This window comes from Hyperolius riggenbachi, chromosome 9 (assembly GCF_040937935.1).
Source record: "Hyperolius riggenbachi isolate aHypRig1 chromosome 9, aHypRig1.pri, whole genome shotgun sequence".
Lineage (NCBI taxonomy): Eukaryota > Metazoa > Chordata > Amphibia > Anura > Hyperoliidae > Hyperolius > Hyperolius riggenbachi.
The window spans coordinates 225,392,436-225,414,781 of NC_090654.1; the positions used below are offsets into that span (position 1 = coordinate 225,392,436).

Below are 22,346 nucleotides of genomic sequence, written 5' to 3' on the forward strand. Positions count from 1 at the left end.
GGCCAGCAAAGTGTTATTAATAGCCCCGCAGTGTGTCTTTTTGTTTTTATGGATTCTATTCCTTCCCTTCATCCCATATCCCATATCCCAGGTTTTAAATACTATTAACCTATTTCAATAAAAAATGTTTGATATGCTTTGCACATATACGTGAGACCATACTGTTTCATTTAAAATAACTTAGACTGGTTGTATATAGAAGTGCGGTGTTATGTGAAAGTGTACTGTATAGATGGGTATGTACCCACATTAAACTCTATAGACGCCATAGGATGCACTGCAACACAGACAGAAGAGGTTTAGTCACCTCAACCCTATAAATTAGAAAGGAAATCACCACCTTTAGGGCATATTATGATTTTGGAGTTCATCGAGCAAGGGTCCTAGTCTGCAGGGTAATGGGTGAGAGATCATGGAACAGTTTTACCTCTGCCTTATTAAAATAAATTGCATCCTGACTCTTCGCCCGTTACATAATATCCTCTGGACCTGAACTATTGCACAGTACAGAAGAAAAACATACAGAAATGCACCTTGTATGTATTTAGGGAATTTAGTCTGTCTAATTCCCCTCATCTGTGTCTAATCACAAGTTGTAATTTTACCTCTCCCCTGTGTCACGACTGCCACAGCAGAGATGGTAGATAAGCTCCTTTGAAAGCACAGGATGTTAACAATATGTCTGCTTCCATAAATCTGGAAGTAGAAACAGTGCAGATTAATTTTAGGATCTGAAATGTTTTTATGTAAAGGTTATTATGCTGTTATGTATCTTTTTAGAGCAGAGATAAAGTTGTACTCTGGAGGCAACATTATGTCCGTGGAAGGATCATCTTCTTTACCTCAGGGCCGCAGTGCACGATGAGCCCTCTCAATAACTATGGGAGTTGCAGGTTCTCTGTCCAACAGCTTATTAAAAATGGAAGATATGGCTGACCTGATCTGGTCGGCAGCCACCGACTTGGGTATCCCTCGCACCCTGAAATTATGCCTCCGTCCTCGATTGTCGAGGTCCTCAGTTTTCATGGTAAAGTCCATAAGCTGTGTCTCATGGGAGACGGAATAGGTGTGAAGGGCCTTGACATGCTGCGCCATCTCGGCTCCGTGCTGTTCAAAGGGAGGGGTGGTTAACCTAGGCGCCAGGCTTGTCACTTCCTCGAGATCTGCTATTGCGGCGGTAGGTGTCCGCTTGATGTCTGCAGCTATTTCTTGCATGATGGAGGTAGTTGGGATCTCCTTCAGCATGTCTAAGATGTTTCATTCAGTGGTAGTCTCCTGTGGAGCAATACGAGAGTCCAACAAACTTCCAGACATTGGCGCTAAATTGGTAAAAGCGTTTTGAGTCTGGAACATCTCTGGGATTTGCTTGCTGAGTTGTGTGCCCTGGTTTTCAGGAGGTTTAGGAGTACCAGTAGCCTTGTTCTGGTTCTTCGTCATCGCGCTAGGTTAAAGCTGCAGGCAGTTTAGCGGGAAGCAGCGCAGGAATGCGTCTCTCATGCAGCCATCTTGGTTCAGCGTCAAGCCACTCCCCCTTTTCTTTTATTCTCTTTTCCTGTGTAATATATATGCAAATAACAACCATCTTTTTTACAGGTCACATTGTACAACTTTTGCTTGAAAGAAAAAAAGGCAGAGCAAGCGTGCACCTTCCGTCCCACAAATTTAACAGTGAAGTGACAGTCAATACTCAATGCAGCATCAAAACACTCAAACAGATCCAGTGTAATTACAGTGTGGTTCCATACATTGCTTACATGTTCAATGGTAGCAGGGTCATCGGTGAAGGAGGTGGGTGGTAAGCATTTGGTGGTGGTAAGCATTTGGTGGTGGAGCGGCGGCCGTTTCGCGTTGGCATGACGCTTGGTAACGCTGTGTACAACTGTAGAATGGAAGAGAGTGTCCTGGAGTATCTCGGAGTGAAGCTCCGCCTCTTCCGGGAACGTCACGTCCTGTGGCACTAAGATCGGTTGCCCTGGAGTCGGGGCGCCGCCCTGTGTGAGTTGAGGGCAGAAAATCATAAACTGCCCTCAGTGGCTTTGGCAACAAAAATATCTTGCCGGTGGGATAGCGAAATTTAGTATCCCATCATTCCCCTCAATGCACACGCAGCCCCAACAAAGCCAGTCATATTTAATATATGGCAATGCTAAGAACTGCGCAGTGGTTTCCCCAAACCACTGCGGGAAAAAGGCCAACATTTAAACGCAATGTAGGCGTCCTCACCGAACAGGGCAATCAGAAAGCAGTGAAATGAAGTGACAGTGTCAGCAAACATAACATCACTTGGAAGACATCTTATTCACCAAAATGCCACATAAATCTTAAATTTACGACATCTAGCTACAAGGCTAGAACCAATCAATATTGTTAGCCCACATCTAACAAAGAACAGGTAGGTCGCGCCAGTCCAAATAATGTCCACTCTAGGATGAAAAAGTATAAGGAACAAATTTCCAAAAATAGAGTATTCATAGTCATATCTTAAATATATTTTAACATATAACTAAGCAACCCATCAATTGATGGTAACAATTTGGAATAGAAAACATTTTTTTGATGAGCACGAGCAAGTGTTGCGATTTTAGGATCAATTAAGCCTTCTATATAATACAGCATCAGTACAGACTTGGATACAACACAATACGGTCAACATTAAAACGTCAAAAAGGTTAAGGGTCAAGCATACAAGATAATTCAGTTTTATCGTTAAGGCCTAAAGGGCCCATCTATTGCTTCGTTTTTTTATATCAGTCTTGTTTCCTTTCTCAACAAGAATCTTTCTCTGTCCCCTCCCATTGGAGGGATCTCCAGTTTCTCCAATCCTGCAAATCTTATACAACCACCATTTCCCTTGACTGATTTTAGGGAACTAATATGTTCCTCTAGTCTAACTTTCATGGGTCTCGTTGTTTGCCAGAAATCCTTCACTTGCAACATTTCTTTACCTAGTCTTACACATTTCCTTGTCCATAAATTCTTACATAAATTACATTGTCCGCAACAGAAATTGCCTTTTGGTAATGATGCACTCCAATCTTTTGGTTTTGGCATGGAAAACTCACTGTTGGTCAGCAGATTACCTAACGTGGGAGCTCGTCTAAAGGCTATACGTGAGGGATCCTTTAGAACAGATACCAGATCAAGGTCTCTGAAAATCATAGACCAATTGGAATATACAGCTTTTCTAACCCGATCCGCCATTGGAGAAAAATCGAAGGTGAACGTGGTTCTATCACGACCATTCTCACGTTTTGTTTTGGGAGCTAGTAAGCTACTTCTCTCCTGTCTTAAGGCCTTTAGTCTGGATTTTGTCAAGAGTTCTGGATTATAGCCTCTCCTGCTGAACCTAGAAGTGAGTTCTCTAGCCTGAATGTTGAAATATGTATCACCGCTATTGTTTCTCCTCAATCTTAAATATTGGCCATACAGAATGGCTTCAATAACGTGTTTTGGGTGGAAGCTATGTGCGTGGAGGATAGAGTCGGTGGCAGTAGTCTTCCTAAATCCTTTGCTGATTAGCACATCATTCTCCACTACTACGCCTCCTGAAGAAGCCGGTAGTAGCTGGCGAAATCGATCGAGGACGCCGTCCTATCCTATGACGCCGGATCCCCCTGGTGCCTGACTTCCCATGCTCCTCTGGACATCACCTCCTCCCGGCCAATGCTGCAGACATCCGCAGGAACTCTGCCACAACCAGTAAGAGCCCACTGGGCAATCCACATGCTCTGACTGATACATATTGCCATCATGCTTTATGGCTGCCGCCATTACACAACTGGCTGCATGATCTGCTTTCAGCTTGAATGTGCTCACCTGCAATGAACTGCTCTATGCCAATACCTGTCCATTTTTGTCTGGGTTGCTGCTGCATGGACTCTTGCTTCCATTGAATGCTGCATTGCTTTGGCTTCTCATATGTGCAAACCGAATTAATTCTCGGGCATACAGACATCAATGTGCACACATCAGCATGGATATTATCAAGAGGCACAAGTATATTGAGCATATGTGAACACTAACGAGCTACTAATATCCAAGGTGGCTGTTGCATGGTTGGCTGGGAGTTGAGGACACCTGTTATTCCATCTTCCCAATCTCTCTCCATACATGGAATATCAACAAGGAATTTGGGCTTCAATCTGCATGGTTAGATTGGACTCTTTTGTGCTTTTTGTTTTTTGAGCTGCGCAGCTCTCATCCATGAACTTATGTGCACTGAGTCCACAGGTAGGATGTGTGGATCAAGAGGGATTTGGGTATAGCGGGTTTGTGGGTTTAGGGTTGTTGAGGGATATGGGGTTCTCCGCTGTCATACATGTGGTTTTATGGTAAATTCTGTACTTTTTTGCAAGTGATTAATAAAGTTTTGTATTTTTATAAACAGCATATTTGTACTCAATCAGGCCATACCCCTTCCATATATTATCTCACAAAGTATTTTTCTAATTCTCCACTACTAGCTTCACATCCAAAAACGTGATTTCAGAACATTAATTTCAGAGGTAAAATGCATATATACTGTATTCTGATTGAGATACTGCATACATTGTGCACATTGCTCATCAGAGCCAGGCCACACCACCAGGATGTCGTCCATATACCTCGACCATTGTCTGACGTACCCCCGGAATAGTTTATCGTCCAAGAGTATGGCAGACTCCTCCCACGCCCCCAAGAGGTTAGCATAGGAGCATGCCTCTGGGGTGTTGGGGCTGCATGCACAAAGAGGGGAATGATGGGACACTAAATTTCGCTATCCCACCGGCAAGATATTTTTTTGCCATGGCCACTAAGGGTGGTTTATGATTTTCCGCACTCAACTTACCACATACCACTAGTTTTCTACTGTTTTCGAACCACATTGTACAACTGTCATGTGTACTATTTTATATTTGTTATTGTATGTGTTTGTGCATGTCAGATAGACTGTTCTTTGCTATGTTGTCTCTTCCATCTCCTTTCACCTTTCTGCACTTCTTGTCTCTCTTTTATTCTTTTTTTTCCCAGTAAATATGTATGCATATATGACCCATCTTTTTTTTACACTTCACTCTGCGCATTTCATGTGTTGTATTTTATATCTGTCATTGTATGTGTTTATGCATGTAAGTTGGTATCTCTTTTTCTGTGTTGTCTTTCTTCTGTTCTCTTACAGATGGGCCTCAACAGTATTTTTCATGTTAACCCTTTCCACTCTGAGTTCTTTCCTAAAGGAAGTCATTTCTGTTCAGAGTTGTTTTAAAGAAATGCGCTCTCCCTCTTATTCTCTCTCCCATATTAACATGGAACATAACACCGTCACATGGTATATCTTATTTTAAAGAACACATTTTAACGTTTAATTTGATACCTTATTTGGACAGTTTGGCATCTTCTATTGGCTGGTAGCAGAGGAGAAATCCAAGGTATGGTAAATTGAAAAACAGTTTCCTGGGTGTAATCCGGGCCTGCGTGAGCAAGTTTCACAATAATAGGTGATTATATCCGGGGTCTTACTGTCCCTACACACAATGCAATCGTTGGTATTTCGATTGGGCAGATTAGCAATAAAATACTGGCTACTATTTACACTCTCCCCCAGTCCATCCCATAGGATGCCATTCATTATTTACAGTATATACCTTGCAGGCAATCTGCAAGAAAAAAAATTAATCTGCAATTATTTTTCATTTTTTTTTGCAGAATGGAATCTGCAAAAATGTACCAGCAACTACTTTTTATTACAAAAAAAACAAAACAGGAAAGTAAAGGAAGTGACATTTAAATCTAAATGTCACTTCCTTCTAGCGATGATGCCGGCCACTCGGTATGGGGCTGGGGGGCACTGACAGTGTGGGCATGTAGTAATACATGCCCACCAAAACTCGCACAGTGATCGGCAGTTTTCAGCGGTCGCGATGCGCTGCAAACCGCCGCTGCAGGGATAGCGAGACATACGAGTGCAACGCGGAATTTGCGATGTCCCGTTATGCGGGACATACGAGTGGAAAGGGATAAAGAAGAGTTGGGCATGGGATTTGTTATAGCATGTATTTGTTCCTTCTCCATTCAACTGTCTTGTGCTTTTTGCCTCTCTTTTATGCTCTTTTCCAGTATAATATATTTTCAAATATTAACCATCTATTTTACAGGTCACATTGTATGCACGTCATGTGTAGTATTTCGTATTTTTAAATGTATGTGTTTATGCATGTAAGATGGATTTTTTTTTTTTTTTTTTTTTTTTGCTATGCTGTCTTTCTTCTGTTCTCTTACAGATGTGATTTGACCAGGATTTATGTTGAAGAACAGTTGGGCATGTGAACTTTTAAACCATGCATTTGTTCCTTCTCCTTGCAACTTTCCTACACTTTTTGCCTATTTTTTATTCTATTTTCTAATGTAATATGTATGCAAATAAACCATTTTTTACAAGTTATATTGTATGTGTGTCATGTGTAATATTGTATATTTACCATTGTATGTGTTAATTCGTGTACATTGAATTCTCTTTTTCTGTGTTGTCTCTCAAAGAAAAGTATTTTTCATGTTGAAGAAGAGTTGGGTATGTGAATTGTTATGACGGTTGCGGTCGGGCATATCCATGTGTTCACATTCACTATGCAGAATTTGAATACCAACATTAAATATAACAGAACAAAAGAAACAACCTGGGGAGGAATAGGGTGGCTATTGGGGAGGAGGACGACACAGTAGTATCCTTTAACATTTTTTCCACTTTTTTTTTCTCACTTTTATTCTTTTCCCCAATATAATATGTATGCAAATATGAACCATCTTTTTTTACAGGTCACACTGTATGCATGTCATGTGTAATATTTCCTGTTTGTCACTTTGTGTGTTAATGCATGTACACTGGTTTCTCTTTTTCTGTGTTGTCTCTCTTCTGTTCTCTTACACATGGGGCTCCACACGTATTTTTCACATTGAAGAAGAGTCAGGCATGTGAACTGTTAAAACGTGGTTGTTCCTTCTCCTTTCAACTTTCTTCCGCTTTTTGTCTCTCTGTTACTCTCTATAACAGTGTAACACATATGCAAAAATGAACCATCTTCATTCACAGATAACATTGTATGCATGCAATGTGTAAAATTTTATATGTCATTATATGCGTTTATACATGTAAAAGGTATTGATTTGGAGATGTCCTCAGTCATTATTTCCGTGAATCAGAAGTAATGCATGGCACTGTAACAACAGGAAGGTACAATGAATACAGGCATCTCATAGACGTCGGCGTTCATTGAAGCGGGGACTTAGATTAATCAATGGGAACTGCGTTCCTGTTCATTGATCTCTGGGCTAACGAACGGCGGCAAGTACGCCTCTAGACCTAAGATGAACTTTGCGGGGGCGTAGATATACTGTACCTAATTCAATAAGTGACTAGTACACTATAGCACAAAATTTCACTCGGCACTCAGATTTAAGTTCATTGGAGGGTGGGCCTTAATTGACCTCTGCAGTCTGCATTATGGAGTCCTCACCTCATGCATAAACACCTCTAAAAATGGCATACAGTTCAAGCTGGGAGACGTGCAGCAAGTTTAAACAGTATCGCAACTTGAGAAAACATGGTACATTGAAAAAAATACTGTGCAACTGTCTCCTTTAAGCACTTTTATTCAGTCCTTCAGCCAAAGATCAAACAGTGTTTACATGTAGGAAAAAGGTACATCAAACCTGGATCCAAGAAGGTGTTGAGGTGTACAGGGGTAAGGTGACCAGGGGATGAACGGACTGCACAATTCAATAAGTGGTTAATCACTCCTCACGCCTACAGCAATGTTTCCCTCCCCATCACCCTTCCAATTCCCTTCTCTTCCCTGCACCATGCCATCTCCTTAGGGGTGAAGAAAGAGGAAATGAGGGGGGAGGGGGGGGGGGTGATAGGGCAAAACACTGTGGCAAGCCTGCATCCTCCTGTCTGAAAATGTGGCTTTAGCCAAAAGCCATATTTTTCAAGGAGTGATGATGGAGACTAGGGGGAATGAGAAGAGAAACAGACCATGCACAGAGGTATGTGGATCACACAAAAGTGAGTAAACCTCACGTTTGTGAATATTTTGTATCTTTTCATTCAACACTGAAGATATGACTTTTTATACAGTGTAAAGCTGTCTGTGTAAATTTGCTGTCCCATCAAAATAACTCAACACACTGCCATTAAAGTCTCAACTGCTGGCAACAAAAAAGGTTTTTAGAATGCTGTTTCAAACCATTAAGTTATCTACAGTACTTAATGGTATCCTTATTCCCAATTATTTTCTTAACAGCTATAGGTAAACATGGTAAAACACTTGTTGGCTGATATCTAAAAGATAGAATCTGGTAAGTCTCAAAAGGGGCCCATACACTGGCCGATTTCAGCCATCGATCGATTCTATGGAATCGATTGATCAGAAATCAATTCTACCAAATCTTTCGATCGATTTGTGGCCGATTTCGATCAATTTGATGTATCTGACAGGATGGAAAATCTAGGTCGATCTGCTACTGCCAGCAGATCGATGGCCCATAAAGTTGCATTGGATATAATGGTCCAATAATGCATTTAGATCGATTTCCAATAGATTTCATTCTGAAATCTATTGGAAATCTGTTCCTAGTGTGCGGCACACATCAGATAGATTCCTGTCAGATTCGACATGACAGGCATCTGACAGAAATCTATCTGATGGTCGAATGTGAATCTGTATGGCCACCTTAATGACCATTGCTTTGATTTGTAAAGTTTAAAGTATACCAGAGGCGATGTGTGACATTATGAGATAAATACTGTAAGCGTATGTACACTGCAAAACATTAATAACCAGGCTGTTTTACTTGTATTTTGCAGCCTGAAAGAGTTCATTTTTAGGCATGGAAGTGACAGCTTCTCCCTTGTCTGTACCTTGTAGGGAATATAGTAGACCTCACTGATAAGCAGATTATAGCCATAAAAGTATTCCTGGCAGAATACTACTTCTGAGTGCAAGAGATAAAAAAAAAGATAAATAGTTTATGAATTTTAACTCTGGGAAACTTATTAGACTGCCACCGAGCAGAGGCAACAAAACATTCAATCTACTTTGTAAATATTTAAATATAAAATAAAAACATGGAATATGTAAAAAAAAAAAAAAAGTCATTTTTAGGAGTAGGAAAATAAATACAATTGTTTATCTCATTAGTTCATTTTCACATCCTTCTAGTTTTGACAGGTGGAAAAATTTAATGTTGACACACAGCATTAACCTACCTGCATACATGTGATAGGTCAGACTTTCGATAAGTTTGACCACAGTCCCTCCCTTTATAATGGGGATTCCACCTCTGCTCTGCACATTTTCTTTGAAAACCATGTTCTCCTCCGAGTCCTCCTCCACAAAGCAGTAGACATCTGGACTAGGCAGACGCAATGGCTGCTCATTCTCTTCCTGAATTAGAACAGAGTCCAACATACGGTCCAATGTGCTGTGGTACTGCAGCGAGATCAGAGCTGCTATCCAATTGTTTTTTTCCTCGGCTGTCTTGGCAGCAAAAATAATAGAGTTCTTATCTTTGGAGACCAGCTCGAAAGCATGTTTGTACTCCGGCGTGTCTTCCCGGTCGACGACCTGCACCTTCCACATGATGAACTTCTCCTTCAGGTGGTATTCAGCTGAGCTGTAAGCCAGGGATGCGGGACTGGCCATGGTTCATCTTGCAGCTAAACATCAGGTCATCAGGAGCAGGAAGATGTGCCGTTCGTGTTTGGCCCTGACTGGTCAAAGAACCTTCCATGATGAACTCGTTACAGCACTGCCCGATATCTTTACCTTCCCAGCCATCAATGTTCTTCTGGATTTCATTTATCTTCTTGATGGCCAAATGTTTGCTGCGTGTCTGTCGGTTGTACAGACGCCAAGTGGGCTCCCTAAAAACACAAGCCAGTTTAGTGCTTAAAGTTTACTTGTCATGTAATTAAAGATGGTCAATGAGATGCTAGAAATGCTGCATTTGATTGGCCCATTTTCACAGTTAGTGCTAGATTATTGCAATAATTATTATGATGTCACATTATCTACATTAAATTAAAATGTGGACTATAATAATTCCATTAACTCACAATAATTACTAGAATATTGCAACACTTAAAGAGACTCTGTAACATCAAAAACATCCCCTGGGGGGTACTCATCTCGGGTGGGGGAAGCCTCGGGATCCTAATGAGGCTTCCCACGCCGTCCTCTGTCCCACGGGGGTCTCGCTGCAGCCCTTCGAACAGCCGGCGACAGACCCGACTGTCAATTCAATATTTACCTTTGCTGGCTCCAGCGGGGGCGCTGTGGCTGCTTTCGGCTCAGAAGTAGACGGAAATACCCGATCTCAGTCGGGTCCGCTCTACTGCGCAGGCGCCGGAAAGTTGCGCCTGCGCAGTAGAGCAGAGCTGACAGCGATCGGGTATTTCCGCCTACTTCGGAGCCGACAGCCGTCAGAGCGCCTGCGCAGGAGCCGGGAAGGTAAATATTGACGTCATCTTGTCTTGAGGGCTGCAGCGAGACACCTGAGGGATGGAGGACGGCGTGGGAAGCCTCATTAAGATCCTGAGGCTTCCCTCACCCGAGGTGAGTACCCCCCAGGGGACGTTTTGACGTTACAGATTCTCTTTAAGACCTGATTTTCTACAACGTGTGTAAAACCCAGTCACTTAATCTAAAAAAGGCCAAAATCTAAAAAGTCTTAGTCCCCTAAGTTTTTTAAAAGAAAGAGCCTTCAGAGACACCTAAAAACTCACACAGGTGAGAAGCCTTGGTCATGTTCAGAGTATGGGAAATGTTATTACTCAGAATGCAAACCTTCATAGACATGTGAGAATACACACTGGGGAATGGCCTTTTTCATATTCAGAGTGCGGGAAAGATTTCTATGTCAGAGGAAACTTTCATATACACCAAAAAATTCACACAGGTGACAGATCATATTCAAACTTTTGTGAAGCACATGATAAGACACACAGGTAAGAGGCCTCTCTGTCATGTTCAGAATGTGGGGAAACTTTTTATGATAGAAAGAGCCTTCAGAGAAACCTAAAAACTCATACAGAGGAGAAGCCTTATTCATGTTCAGAGGGCATGTTCAGAGGGTGGGAAATGTTTTACTCAGAATGGAAACCTTCATGGACACATACGAATACACACTGGGGAGGTGCCTTTTTATGTTCAGAGTGTGGGAAAGATCTCTATGTCAGAGGAAACTTTCATAGACACCAAAAAACTCACACAGGAGACCATATTCAAGTTCAGACTTTTGTAGAACACATGATGAGACACACAGGTGAGAGGCATCTATTATGTTCAGAATGTGGGAAACATTTTCATGATAGAAAGAGCCTTCAGAGACTCCTACAAACTCACACAGGTGAGAAGCCTTATTCATGTTCAGAGGGTGGGAAATGTTTTATCAGAATGGAAACCTTAGTAGATACGTGAAAATACACACTGGGGAGAGAACTGTTTCATGTTCAGAGTTCGGGAAAGGCTTCTATGACAGAGGAAACTTTCATAGACACCAAAAGACTCACACAGGTGACAGACCTTCTTCATAATATGGGAAACGTTTTTACTCACAATGGAAACCTTCATAGACATGTGAGAATACAAACTGGGGAACGGCCTTTTTCATGTTTAACGTCATAGTCCTCCCACGGGATTGTACGCACTCCTGGGCATCTTTTCCCTTGTTAGCAATGACACTCCTGGTAGCATGTGGAGTGCAGAACACTTGCACTTGTAGTGCAGATCAGAGCGGGCCTACTCACCGCAAAACTAAGGAGAGTGGAGAGTGTAGTGCCAAGTCCCGCCCGTGGAGCTATCAGAGCCACTCGCATTACAGATGCAAGTAGCTTATTATGATTGGCTGCATTTTGAAGAAAGGCTTCATGATTGGCTCAAGTGTGAGCAGAAAGTTTTGCAGGACACATGCAAGTCACACCCATGGAGGCACTGTACCTCCACTGGTAAGACAGAGTTTCTCCTTTGCAGCAGAGAATGCACCCGGGCATGCTGGGCTAATTTTACGACCATTTCTGATATAGTAAACTTCGGATATAGTAAACCCCTTTTCCTGTTCCCTTGAAGTTTACTATAAGGAGATTAGACTGTATTGTACCCAGTGAATTTTTCTGAGCTGTGTCTGATGTGCAAACCTTAGGAGTTTCACCTCTGCCAGGGAATGTTTACATTCCTCTCTTGCTGCAATTAAGTAAACAAAAGATAATGTTATCACCTATTCGGATTCGAAACTCACTGCAGGGAGCTTTCTATTGAAAAATAAGTTCTGTGTTTAGCTGTTTGAATGCTGTCCTGCTAAAAAAAAAAAAAAAAAAAATATAGTAGTATTTTATATGCTGTAAATAATCTTTTAGCGCAAAGAAGAAATTCTGGGTTTCAATACCGCTTTAACCTTTTCGGGACCGGCCTCCTACCCCCCCCCCCCCTTAAGGACCAAGCATTTTGCGCGGGAGGGGGGTGCGCGCGTTTGGGGAGAGTCAGGCGGCCGAATCCCATCTGTGGCTGGCTGGATTTGTGTCCCCCCATGGTGGCCTGTGCCCCCCCCCCCCCCCTTCTGCCAGCAGCCTTCACTCACCTTCCAGGTTCCGGCGATGAGCCGCATGGGACCCTCTTCTCCGGCCGGCATCTCCATTCTGTCTGACGATCAGTTCCGGCTCGCGGTTTGATGACGTCATCAAGCCGGGACCCGGCGCTGACGTCAGGCGGAGTGGAGATGTCGGCCAGAGCGGAGGGGGGCGCCGATCGTCGCGGGAATGGCAGGGAGGTGAGTGGATCCTCTTCTTTTCCCCTCTGCCGCCACAGCTGTCAAACTGATCACTACGATCGGACGGCGATCGTAGTGATCATGTGATCACCAGCCATACGCGATGGCTGCTGATCACTCGGGGGAGATGTCGGCTGTCATATGACAGCTTAATCCCCCCCCCCTCCGGGTGCGCACGATCGCGTCGGGAGCGGAAACTGCGGGCCGGCGTAGACCCTACGCCGCATCAGGCTAGAACAGCCACAAGTGCGGCGTAGGATCTCATTCACGCGGTCCCGAAAAGGTTAAGTTATAAATCTGTTTAAAAGTGATATTAGTGTTGTCTATTCACCCCCATTTTTAAAAATAGGTATGGAGTACAAAACCTATTCCTCTAGCAGGAGACACATTTTTACCCATTATTAAAGACAGATTCCACCACTCCCCCCCCCCCCCCCCCCCCTTCCCGGTACTAGATGTGTGGATAAGCCCCCTATCCTGGAAATTGGACAAGGGGGAGAGTTTGCCTCCATCATACAGGATAGCCCTCTATACCAAGAATCATGTGAGCTAGTATTGTTCAGACTTCCTAGGCAATACCAGACTACTTGAGTTTTTTTTTTTTTTTCCAATTTCTTAAATATGTTGATATAAAGTACGCACATTATTCTGAGTTGAAGTGGTTTTGGAAATGTATGTAACCTTCCACAGTCTGGGAACTAGAACATTTTTCTTAGGGTTTAAGGAACACTTTCAATTGCTAGCAATTTCCCTAAACGCTGTGCCAATGTAAATGGATGGGACAGATTCCACTACAGCGATTGTGATTAACCTCCTTGGAGGTTACTCCGAGCTAGGGTCGGGGCAGAAAAGCCCAGCTCAGAGCGGTAATCCCGACCTCTGCTCGGGTGTAGCCGCCGGAGGCTCTATGCAGAGCAATGCAAGCGGGAGCATTTCTACATACCTCCCAGGGATCCCGACGTCGGACGCCATACTTCTTCCTCTCCTCCGGGGCTCTGCTTCCTTCTGGTGAGATCGCCAGCTGTCGTCATGATGACAGCCAGCAATCTAATTTTAGAGTTGCAGAGCCACCCGCAGGATGGAGGCATAACTGCAGCGCTGGCGCCAGGGAGGTGAGTGATTGCTGGGGCTGTGCAGATCTCCCAGGCAGCATGATTTTTTCCAGGTGTTAGGGTCTGAAAGGGTGCAAAAAAATTGTACCACTTTTAAACCCTAAAATCCGGAAAGAATCATACCACCAAGGGGGTTAAGCAAATCACAATTGCAGGACATGCAGCATTTTTGGAGCGTTTCAATTCTAATGAATTGTATAGGAGCAAGGAAATCGTTTCCAAAATTGCAAATCGATAGTGATTGCGTTTTGCGCTTTCTAGTGGGTTCCAGGCCTCAGACAAACCAAATGAATGCCACTTGAGCAGGAATTGATTAGTCTGTTTTCAAGCTGCATACAAAATTGTGCATAATCCAGCATCAATTCAGAACTATTTGCATTTCATTGACCATCAATATTCATTTCAAAAGAATTAATTTGTGATCAAAGTTGAAGTCAATGGTCTAATGGGGGAGCCAGCAGGGACCGTAGGAGGACTGGGAATGCTCTAGAGTCTATAGGACCCAGAGCCTTCCCTCTCCTTAGGTATCTGTTTTCTTTAAAACTTCCTTTAATTCATATTTTAGGATGCTTATGGTCACCACTGTAAAAAAACAAAAACACATTACCTCCACATAAATATCGTCAAGCAACTCATTCTACCCATAGTACTACTTACCCAGGGCTTCCTCCAGGCCCTGGCAGTTGCTATGTCTCTCGACGCAGCTCTGCTGGCCCCTATTCCCCAACGGTGCACAGGACGACCACCAAGTCATCCTCGCGTACATTTGAAATCGGTGCCGGTAGACTTGGGCGCAGGATACAGCTGGTATATGGCTTTTCTTGCGCCTGCATAAGTCCGGGCCGTATTAATTACTATTTCCCCTCCAGGCTGCCATGGATAGTGGGGGAATGAAATAATTTGGCTTCCAGCGATTGCTGGAGGCCGACTTATTGTATTTTTTAAGCAACTTCAGCTCCGTCTTCTGACGGAGCCGACGTTACTCACTGAGCGCCGCTATAGACTGATTGCCATTACAGTCTATGGCTGCGCCCAAATCTAGCAGCGCTGAAAAGTACTGCTCCGGTCATCCTCTACTGCACCTGCACGAGCACCACTGTCAATCAGCTCCACGTGGTCCGGAACGGGAGGAGATTGACAGCGGGGCTTGCACCCAGGGTTGCTCATCACAAACTCGTGATCATGGGTATGCCTTTTTTTTACTATCAGACATCCTGATCGGAATTTGTGATTGCATCTCAATGACGAATTCAGATCCGAATGCACCATGATTTGGTCCAAATCCGGCCATGATCACGGCCATTACTACCCGTTATTAACCGTCAAAACCTGCTAACTTTACCGGTTCATAGCAAAGCCCCCTTAAATGCCAGAATCACCAAATTTGCAGGTTATGTTAAGAAGAAAAGTGTAAGCAATGGAAACATTTTTTAAAAAAAGACCTTATACTTTGAGAAAATCAATTTTAAAAGTTCAAAGGAAAAAATGTATACATTTCAATACCGGTCAATGACAGATCGTGGGAAACAATTCACGCTGACTTTAGCAGTTAATAGCAAAGGCCCCTTACATAGCAACACCAAATCTGCAATATGTTAAAAAGATAGTGGGAAACAATATTTAAAAAAATATATATATATTTTTTAATTTTTTTCTATGTTCAGAGTGTGGGAATTTTTTTTTTTAAATGGCGTGGGATACCCACTCTCGAGCCGCTGTACCCCCTTGCCTCCAATGCAGGTTGGGATAGCCAGAATGCAGAGCCCCGGCCAACTGGGGCTTCGCACCCTGAGCTATACCAGCCCGCATGGTCCATTGTATGTGAAGCTCCTGGGAGAGGGGTGGCCAAGCCTTCCCCTCTCCCCCCCGAGCCATTTGTCCAATCCATGGACAAGGGGCTCTTCCCCACCTCCGGTGCCCCAGGAGGAGGGGGGTTCATGGTGGCATCTGGGAGTCCCCTTTAAGAAGGGGACCCCAGATGCCCACCCTCCCAGGAGAAATGAGTATAGGGGTACAAAGTACCCCTTACCCATTTCCACAAAGGGTTAAATGAAATAAAAACTCAACAACGAAAAAGTCCTTTAATGTTCTTAAGTAACCAGAAATACTTAACTGTACCTTTAAAAAAAAAAGTCCACACGCCAATATCCTTGAAAATGTCCCACGCCAATATTTTCTAATCTTGCGATCTTCAATTAAGTTGATTGAAGATCTCAGACGAGCTATACTAATTATAGCAGAGAATGTGTCCACATAGGACGCATAGCGCCGGCTCCCGCTGTCCTCCCCGCCTCCTCACCTGTCACCCTCACCTAGCCTGGCCCACCTATGGGTGTGCCAGGCTAGGTGAGGGTGACAGGTGAAGGTAGGTGTGGAGAGACAGCGGGAGCCGACAGCTATGCATCCTCACAGGACGCATTCTCAGCTATACTAACCGGTTCATGAATGATCCGGTTCTTTTTAATAAACTGAATCAAATGAATCAGTTCAGAGCTGATTCATTCGATTCAATTCATTAAAAAGAACCTTGCTCCCACTTTTCTTCTTAACATAACCTGCAAATTTGGCGATTCTGGCATTTAAGGGGGCTTTGCTATTAACCGTTAAATTTGGCGGGTTTTGAATCACGACTCGTAATTACATGCAGTTATTTGACTCAAAACCACACTCGAATCGGATATCTGTTTCTATTCGTGATCACAACCGAATCTGGATTTGAGCATATCCAGATTCGAATTAACTCGAATAGAATTTGGGGGTATTCGAGCAACCCTGCAGTCGCACATTCGGGGAATAGGGGCCAGCGGGGTTGCGGCGAGGGACATAGCAGCTAGCAGGGGCTCGAGGAAGCCCCAGGGAATTAGTACTATGGGCAGCACGAGTTGCTTGACGACTCCTTTGAAGTAAACCTGAGATGGGCTCACTAAAACTGAGTGCCTCCGTTCGCCCAAAATCAGCCCCGGTAATCTGGCTCAGTCACAACAGTCGGCTCTTCTGCAGCGGCTCCTACTCTCATAAGCATAAGAGCCTGACTGGCGCAGCTGAGTCAGTTACCAGGGCTGATTGTGGCCGAACGGAGGCACGATAGGACGGCAAGAGACGTATATCGGTGCTCATAAGGCTGGAGGAAGCCTCAGGTAAGTATCAAATCTCTTAGTAAGCCCATCTCAGGCCTGGGCCCTAGAACCCACTAGGAGAGCTTTTCTGAGCACTTTGTGATGTGATGCTATGGGTGTGAGCCCACTTGAGCGATGTGATTTTATAAAAATTGCCCATAGCACTGCATTAGCAAGAGCTTTCTCAAACCACTAGCTCTTAGAAAAGGCTTCTAGTGGGTTTGCCCTTAGGTACACTTAAAGAGTGCAATATGGATTTCAAAATAGGCATTTTAAGACTAGGTTCACAGTGGGAGTTGTGTTGCATTCCTGGTAAAAGCAGGAAAACAATGGGAAAGCTCTGCCACAAGTTACCCATGCATTACATTGGTTACAGTGAAGTATATAGTCAGGGCTGGATTTCCCATAAGGCACGTGCCTACAGGCGTCTGATGACGGAAAGTCGGCTTGCGCCACTCTGAGCACCTCCCTCCTTCCATATGCAGAGTACGCTCAGCATCCACTGATGAGATCTCCCTACAGTGAGGGGCACCTCTAGCTACTTAATATTAAGGGTTCTTCTGGCTACCTAATACTAAGTGGCACCTGTAGATCCCTATGATGGTCAAGGGAAGTAAGAGAGAAGTGACAGCGGTGGTGGGGCGTTCTAGGTTAATGGAGGGAGAAGTCTAAGGTGCCAGGACATCTGTGCCTATAGGCACCTGTGATCTAAATTTGGACCTGCATATAGTCAATGAAAATTATGCTTCACTTTCACTGTTAACATGTGTTTAGTGGTAACGTACTGCATGCAATTTGTCACAAAGTCACATTGTCGTTATATGCCACACAATGCTGTTATATCACAATGCACTTACCAAACCAACATCACATAAGTGGTGCATTGCAGTGCGGCAAGCTGTGTTACAAAGCAGCCTTAATGCAGCAGCACCACACCACTGTGAATGTAGCCTAAGAGGTTTTAGTCATAAAAAAAATATATAATCCCATTTGTCACATTACAGTGGTGCAGCACGACAGCCACTTTGTAACACGGCTTACTGCTTCTAATCCACCACATATGCAACGTGGCAGTAGCATTGCGGTATAACGTGTTGTAGTATGGTAACACGCTGCAAAAGCACATTAACAGGTACTGTAAGGGATACTTTTCATTGACTGTATGAGACGTAATACGGCTGAAACATGCGGTATAACTTTTTCTTTCAGTTGCGTTCCTGTAATACTACACTCCTCCCACACTAACTGCCTAATCCTACACTCCCCTCCCCCTGCACACACTACCTGCCTAATGCCTAAACCTCCCCTCATACCCTACCTGCAGCCTAACACCTAAACTTCCCCACACACACACACTGCCTGCTTGATGCCTAAAACTAAACAACCCCCCTCCCCACACCCGCTGACACTACCTACCAAACAGGACGCCCCCCCCCCCCCCACAGAAAAAAAATCCCAAAAAATGTAATGTCTTGGGCACCACATAAATATTGGCATTTGGGTGCCTGCGGTGACCGATAGATATAGTGGGTGCTATATCAGCGTCCAAATACCAATATTTTGCCTATGGCGGCACCCAATTGGTCTACTTGCGCCTTTTGCTTCTTCCATTCTCTGCATCCATTCTTAAAGGTGTTAATTATACTCATCTGCCCAGTACTGGTGTGCGATGTTAGCCTCAGTTTGTTGAACAGTAGCTCCACACACATGTACATTATGCCATTGTAATGTAATATGTCTCCAGCATACCACTGCCTGAAAGCAGATGTGTGTTCATCAAATGAATGGCAGCACCTGTGATCATAGCTCCCAAATGTCCCTCTTTCGGAGGGACAGCCCCTTTTTGGGTGCCCTGTCTCTTTATTCCTCATTTGCCCCTCTTTCAGGACTTTGTCCCTCTTTATATGTAAATATATATATGTATCTACTAAAAAAATGTGTTTGATCAACTCTAAAAACTTTATTCCCATCCTTTAAAGGAAAGGTTCAGGGAGGGTGGGCAAAAAATAAAAATCAAATTCCACTTACCTGGGGCTTCCTCCAGCCCGTGGCAGGCAGGAGGTGCCCTCGCCGCCGCTCCGCAGGCTCCCGGTGGTCTCCGGGGGCGCGCCCGACCTGGCCAGGCCGGCTGCCAGGTCGGGCTCTTCTGCGCTCCAAGGCCCGGAACTTCTGCGTCCCACGCCGCGCTCTGACGTCATCGGACGTCCTCCGTGCTCTACTGCGCATGCGCAGTAGTTCTGCGCATACGCAGTAGAGCCCGGAGGACGTCCGATGACGTCAGAGCGCCGGCGTGGGACGCAGAAGTTCCGGGCCTTGGAGCGCAGAAGAGCCCGACCTGGCAGCCGGCCTGCCCAGGTCGGGCGCGCCACCGGAGACCACCGGGAGCCTGCGGAGCGGCGGCGAGGGCACCTCCTGCCTGCCACGGGCTGGAGGAAGCCCCAGGTAAGTGGAATTTGATTTTTATTTTTTACCCACCCTCCCTGAACCTTCCCTTTAAATTGATATATTACTAATTTTAAAATGTTAATATGAAGGAAAATGCACCAGGATAGAAAGGACCAGTGTGGTTTGAATTATAAAACAACATTTTTCTTATGAAATCTTTATGGTATGCGTGACTAGGGGTGTGATCAGGGGTGTTGCTTAAAGTGAACCTAAAGCCAGGCAAAAAAAATGAGATTAACTCACCTGGGGCTTCCCTCAGCCCCCTGCAGCCGATCGGTGCCCTCGCAGCCCCGTTCCGATGGTCCAGGACCCGCCGGCGAACACTTCCGGTTTGGCCGTCACCGGCCGACAGGCATGGGAACGAGTGATTGTTCACGTTCTCAGCCTGTATATCGCCCCCTATGCTGCTATTGCGGCCTCCTGAGTTCATCTCATTTTTTTTGCCTGGCTTTAGGTTTACTTTAAGTGTCCCTCTTTCTTACCTCAAAAAGTTGGGAGGTACCTGCATACCTCCCAACTTTTTGAGATGAGAAAGAGGGACACTTAAGCCACGCTCCTGCCACACCCCTAGTCACGCATACCATAAAGATTTCATAAGAAAAATATGTTTTATAATTCAAACCACACTGGTCATTTCTATCCTGGTTCATTTTCCTTCAAAGTAACATTTTAAAATTAGTAATATATCAATTTAAAGGATAGGAATAAAGTTTAGTGTCAATTTTTTTTTTTAAATATATATATATATATATATAAAGAGGGACAAAACCATACTAGACTGGTGGCGTGTGCTACCGGATACTTGCCTATTAAGACCTGCTTACATTACAGCACAAAGTAAATATAGTGTTTTAAGCACCATTACTTTTCCATTGGCACGTTAGTGGCCACCTCAGGGTTAGCAGCGCCTACAGCTGTGGCCACCTCAGGGTTAGCAGCGCCTACAGCTGCGGCCACTTGCACCGCGCACATACCCCACGAGGAGCTGCAGCCACTAAGTTGCACCGCGCACATACCCCACGGGGAGCTTCAGCCACTAGCACCGCGCACATACCCCACGGGGAGCTGCGGCCACTTGCACCGCGCACATAGTACACACCTCACGAGGAAGGAAGAGTGCGGAACCAGCGCCGGAAGCCGCGCGTCACTACGGAAGCCCCGCTGCGAGGCAAATGACGTCAGATGCGTCTGTCAGACAACAGGATCTGCGGGTCGCTGGAGTGGTCGGAGGTTCCGTGGATGGCGGGAGTGACGGGAAGAGCAGGGGAGGACTGGCCCAGGGGGACGGGGGGCAATTGCCCCCCGGGCCGCCCAAATCTTAAGTAATTAGGGCCAGAAGACATACCACAGGTGACAGGTTCGCAGTGGGGATCGCAACCTCGCGCAATATTTCCCGGCAAGTTGAAGTATCCAATCAGAGAAGGGGCTGAGGCGGCCGGCTGTGGTGTGCCCTTGTGCGTGGCTGCACCTGCGGTGGATGTGAGCGGCACAAGAACACAAATAGCTTAGGTCCTCTCCGGCCCGGTGGGTTGACCCTGCTTGACTCCGCCCCCCGCCTGGAGCCATTGCCGCCCGCAACGTGCTGCTGTGCCTGAGGTGTCATCAGAGTGAGCTGTCTCACTCTTCAGCTTTCTGTGCTGGGGGGGCTGGGGGCCTGGAGCTGCAGCTATGTGTGGCTGGCCTGGCTGGAGGAGTCGGACACAGTCCTCCCCTGTGCTGCTGTGCCTGAGGTGTCGTCGGAGTGAGCTGTCTCACTCTTCAGCTTTCTGTGCTGGGGGGGCTGGGGGCCTGGAGCTGCGGCTACGAGTGGCTGGCTGGCTGTCCTGGCTGGAGGAGTCGGACACTCTGGGGGCTGGGAGTCGGAGATGCCACCTACAGCTGCTTGCTGCTGTGGAGGAGGAGGAAGTGTAGGACTGAGGAGACAGGAGGATAGAGGAGGTCGGGTCCAGGTCGCCAGAGGAGAAGGTGGTTTTTATAAATTTTGTTTCTGTACTTCTTCTCCCTTCTTGTCACTGAGTTACTCACACTTTGCTGCCTGCCTGCTACTGCTGTCAAATTCAATTCTCTGCCCAGGCCAGTGCCCTCTGAGTTTTTTTTTCGTGTGATAATCATCCCCATTCTGACCCTGGCCTGAGGGGGAACGTTTTCTCTTCTTGTGGTGTGATTGGCGGCAGGGGAGGGGGGAGGCAGGCAGTTAGGCACTGTCAAACAGGTAGTTGGAGGGGGGGGGGGGAGTAGGTGTCAGACAAGTAGTTTGTATGGTGGGTGGGCAGGAGTGGGATTAGGCATCACCAGGTAGATAGGTTTGTGTGTGTGTGTGTGTGGGGGGGGGGGGGGGGGGGGGGGGGTTTGTTTAAAGGAGTTATCAGGCATTTTTAATGAAATAAGTGCTACTTACCCGGGGCTTCCTCCAGCCCCACGCTCCCAGCATGTCCCTCGCCGCAGCTCTGCAGTCAGCCATTCGCTGCCGCTGCCTCCCAGTCCCCGGCGATGGCACCAGTCCGACCTGGATGTCGGCCTGTACTGCGCCTGTGCGAGCAGCACTGTCAATCACCGCCACGTGGACCGGAGTGTCAGCGTCTGCACAGTACGCTCTGGTCCATGTGGCGGTGATTGACAGTGCCGCTCGCACAGGCGCAGTCGGCCTGACGTCATCGCCGGGGGCTGGGAGGCAGCGGCAGCGAATAGCTGACTGCAGAGCTGCGGCAAGGGACATGCTGGGAGCTTGGGGCTGGACGAGCCCTGGGTAAGTAGCACTTATTTTCATAAAAAAAAAAAGCCTGATAACTCTTTAAGGTTAGGCATCAGACACAGACAGGTAGATTGTGCGGAGAAATGGGGTTAGGCATCAGGGTGTGTGTGTGTGTGTGTG

At 45.6% G+C, this 22,346-nt stretch overlaps 1 protein-coding gene across 6 annotated transcripts in view; it reads right to left on the reverse strand.

Moving 5' to 3' along the window:
• LOC137532982 (son of sevenless homolog 2-like) overlaps nucleotides 1-20,600 on the reverse strand; it is a 199,955-nt gene extending 179,355 nt beyond the window's left edge. For 3 of the 6 annotated variants that reach the window (XM_068254066.1, XM_068254062.1, XM_068254065.1), the window contains exons 1-2: nucleotides 20,529-20,579; nucleotides 9,245-9,901 (exon numbers count right to left, since the gene is read on the reverse strand). In XM_068254066.1, the coding sequence (XP_068110167.1) occupies nucleotides 9,245-9,680 (436 nt within the window). In that variant the 5' untranslated portion in view covers nucleotides 9,681-9,901; nucleotides 20,529-20,579. Of the gene's footprint in view, nucleotides 1-6,689; nucleotides 7,019-9,244; nucleotides 9,902-20,490 lie in introns of those variants that run through there. The other 3 variants (XM_068254067.1, XM_068254064.1, XM_068254063.1) reach the window with 3 other exon arrangements.
• Nucleotides 20,601-22,346: the final 1,746 nt, after the last annotated feature.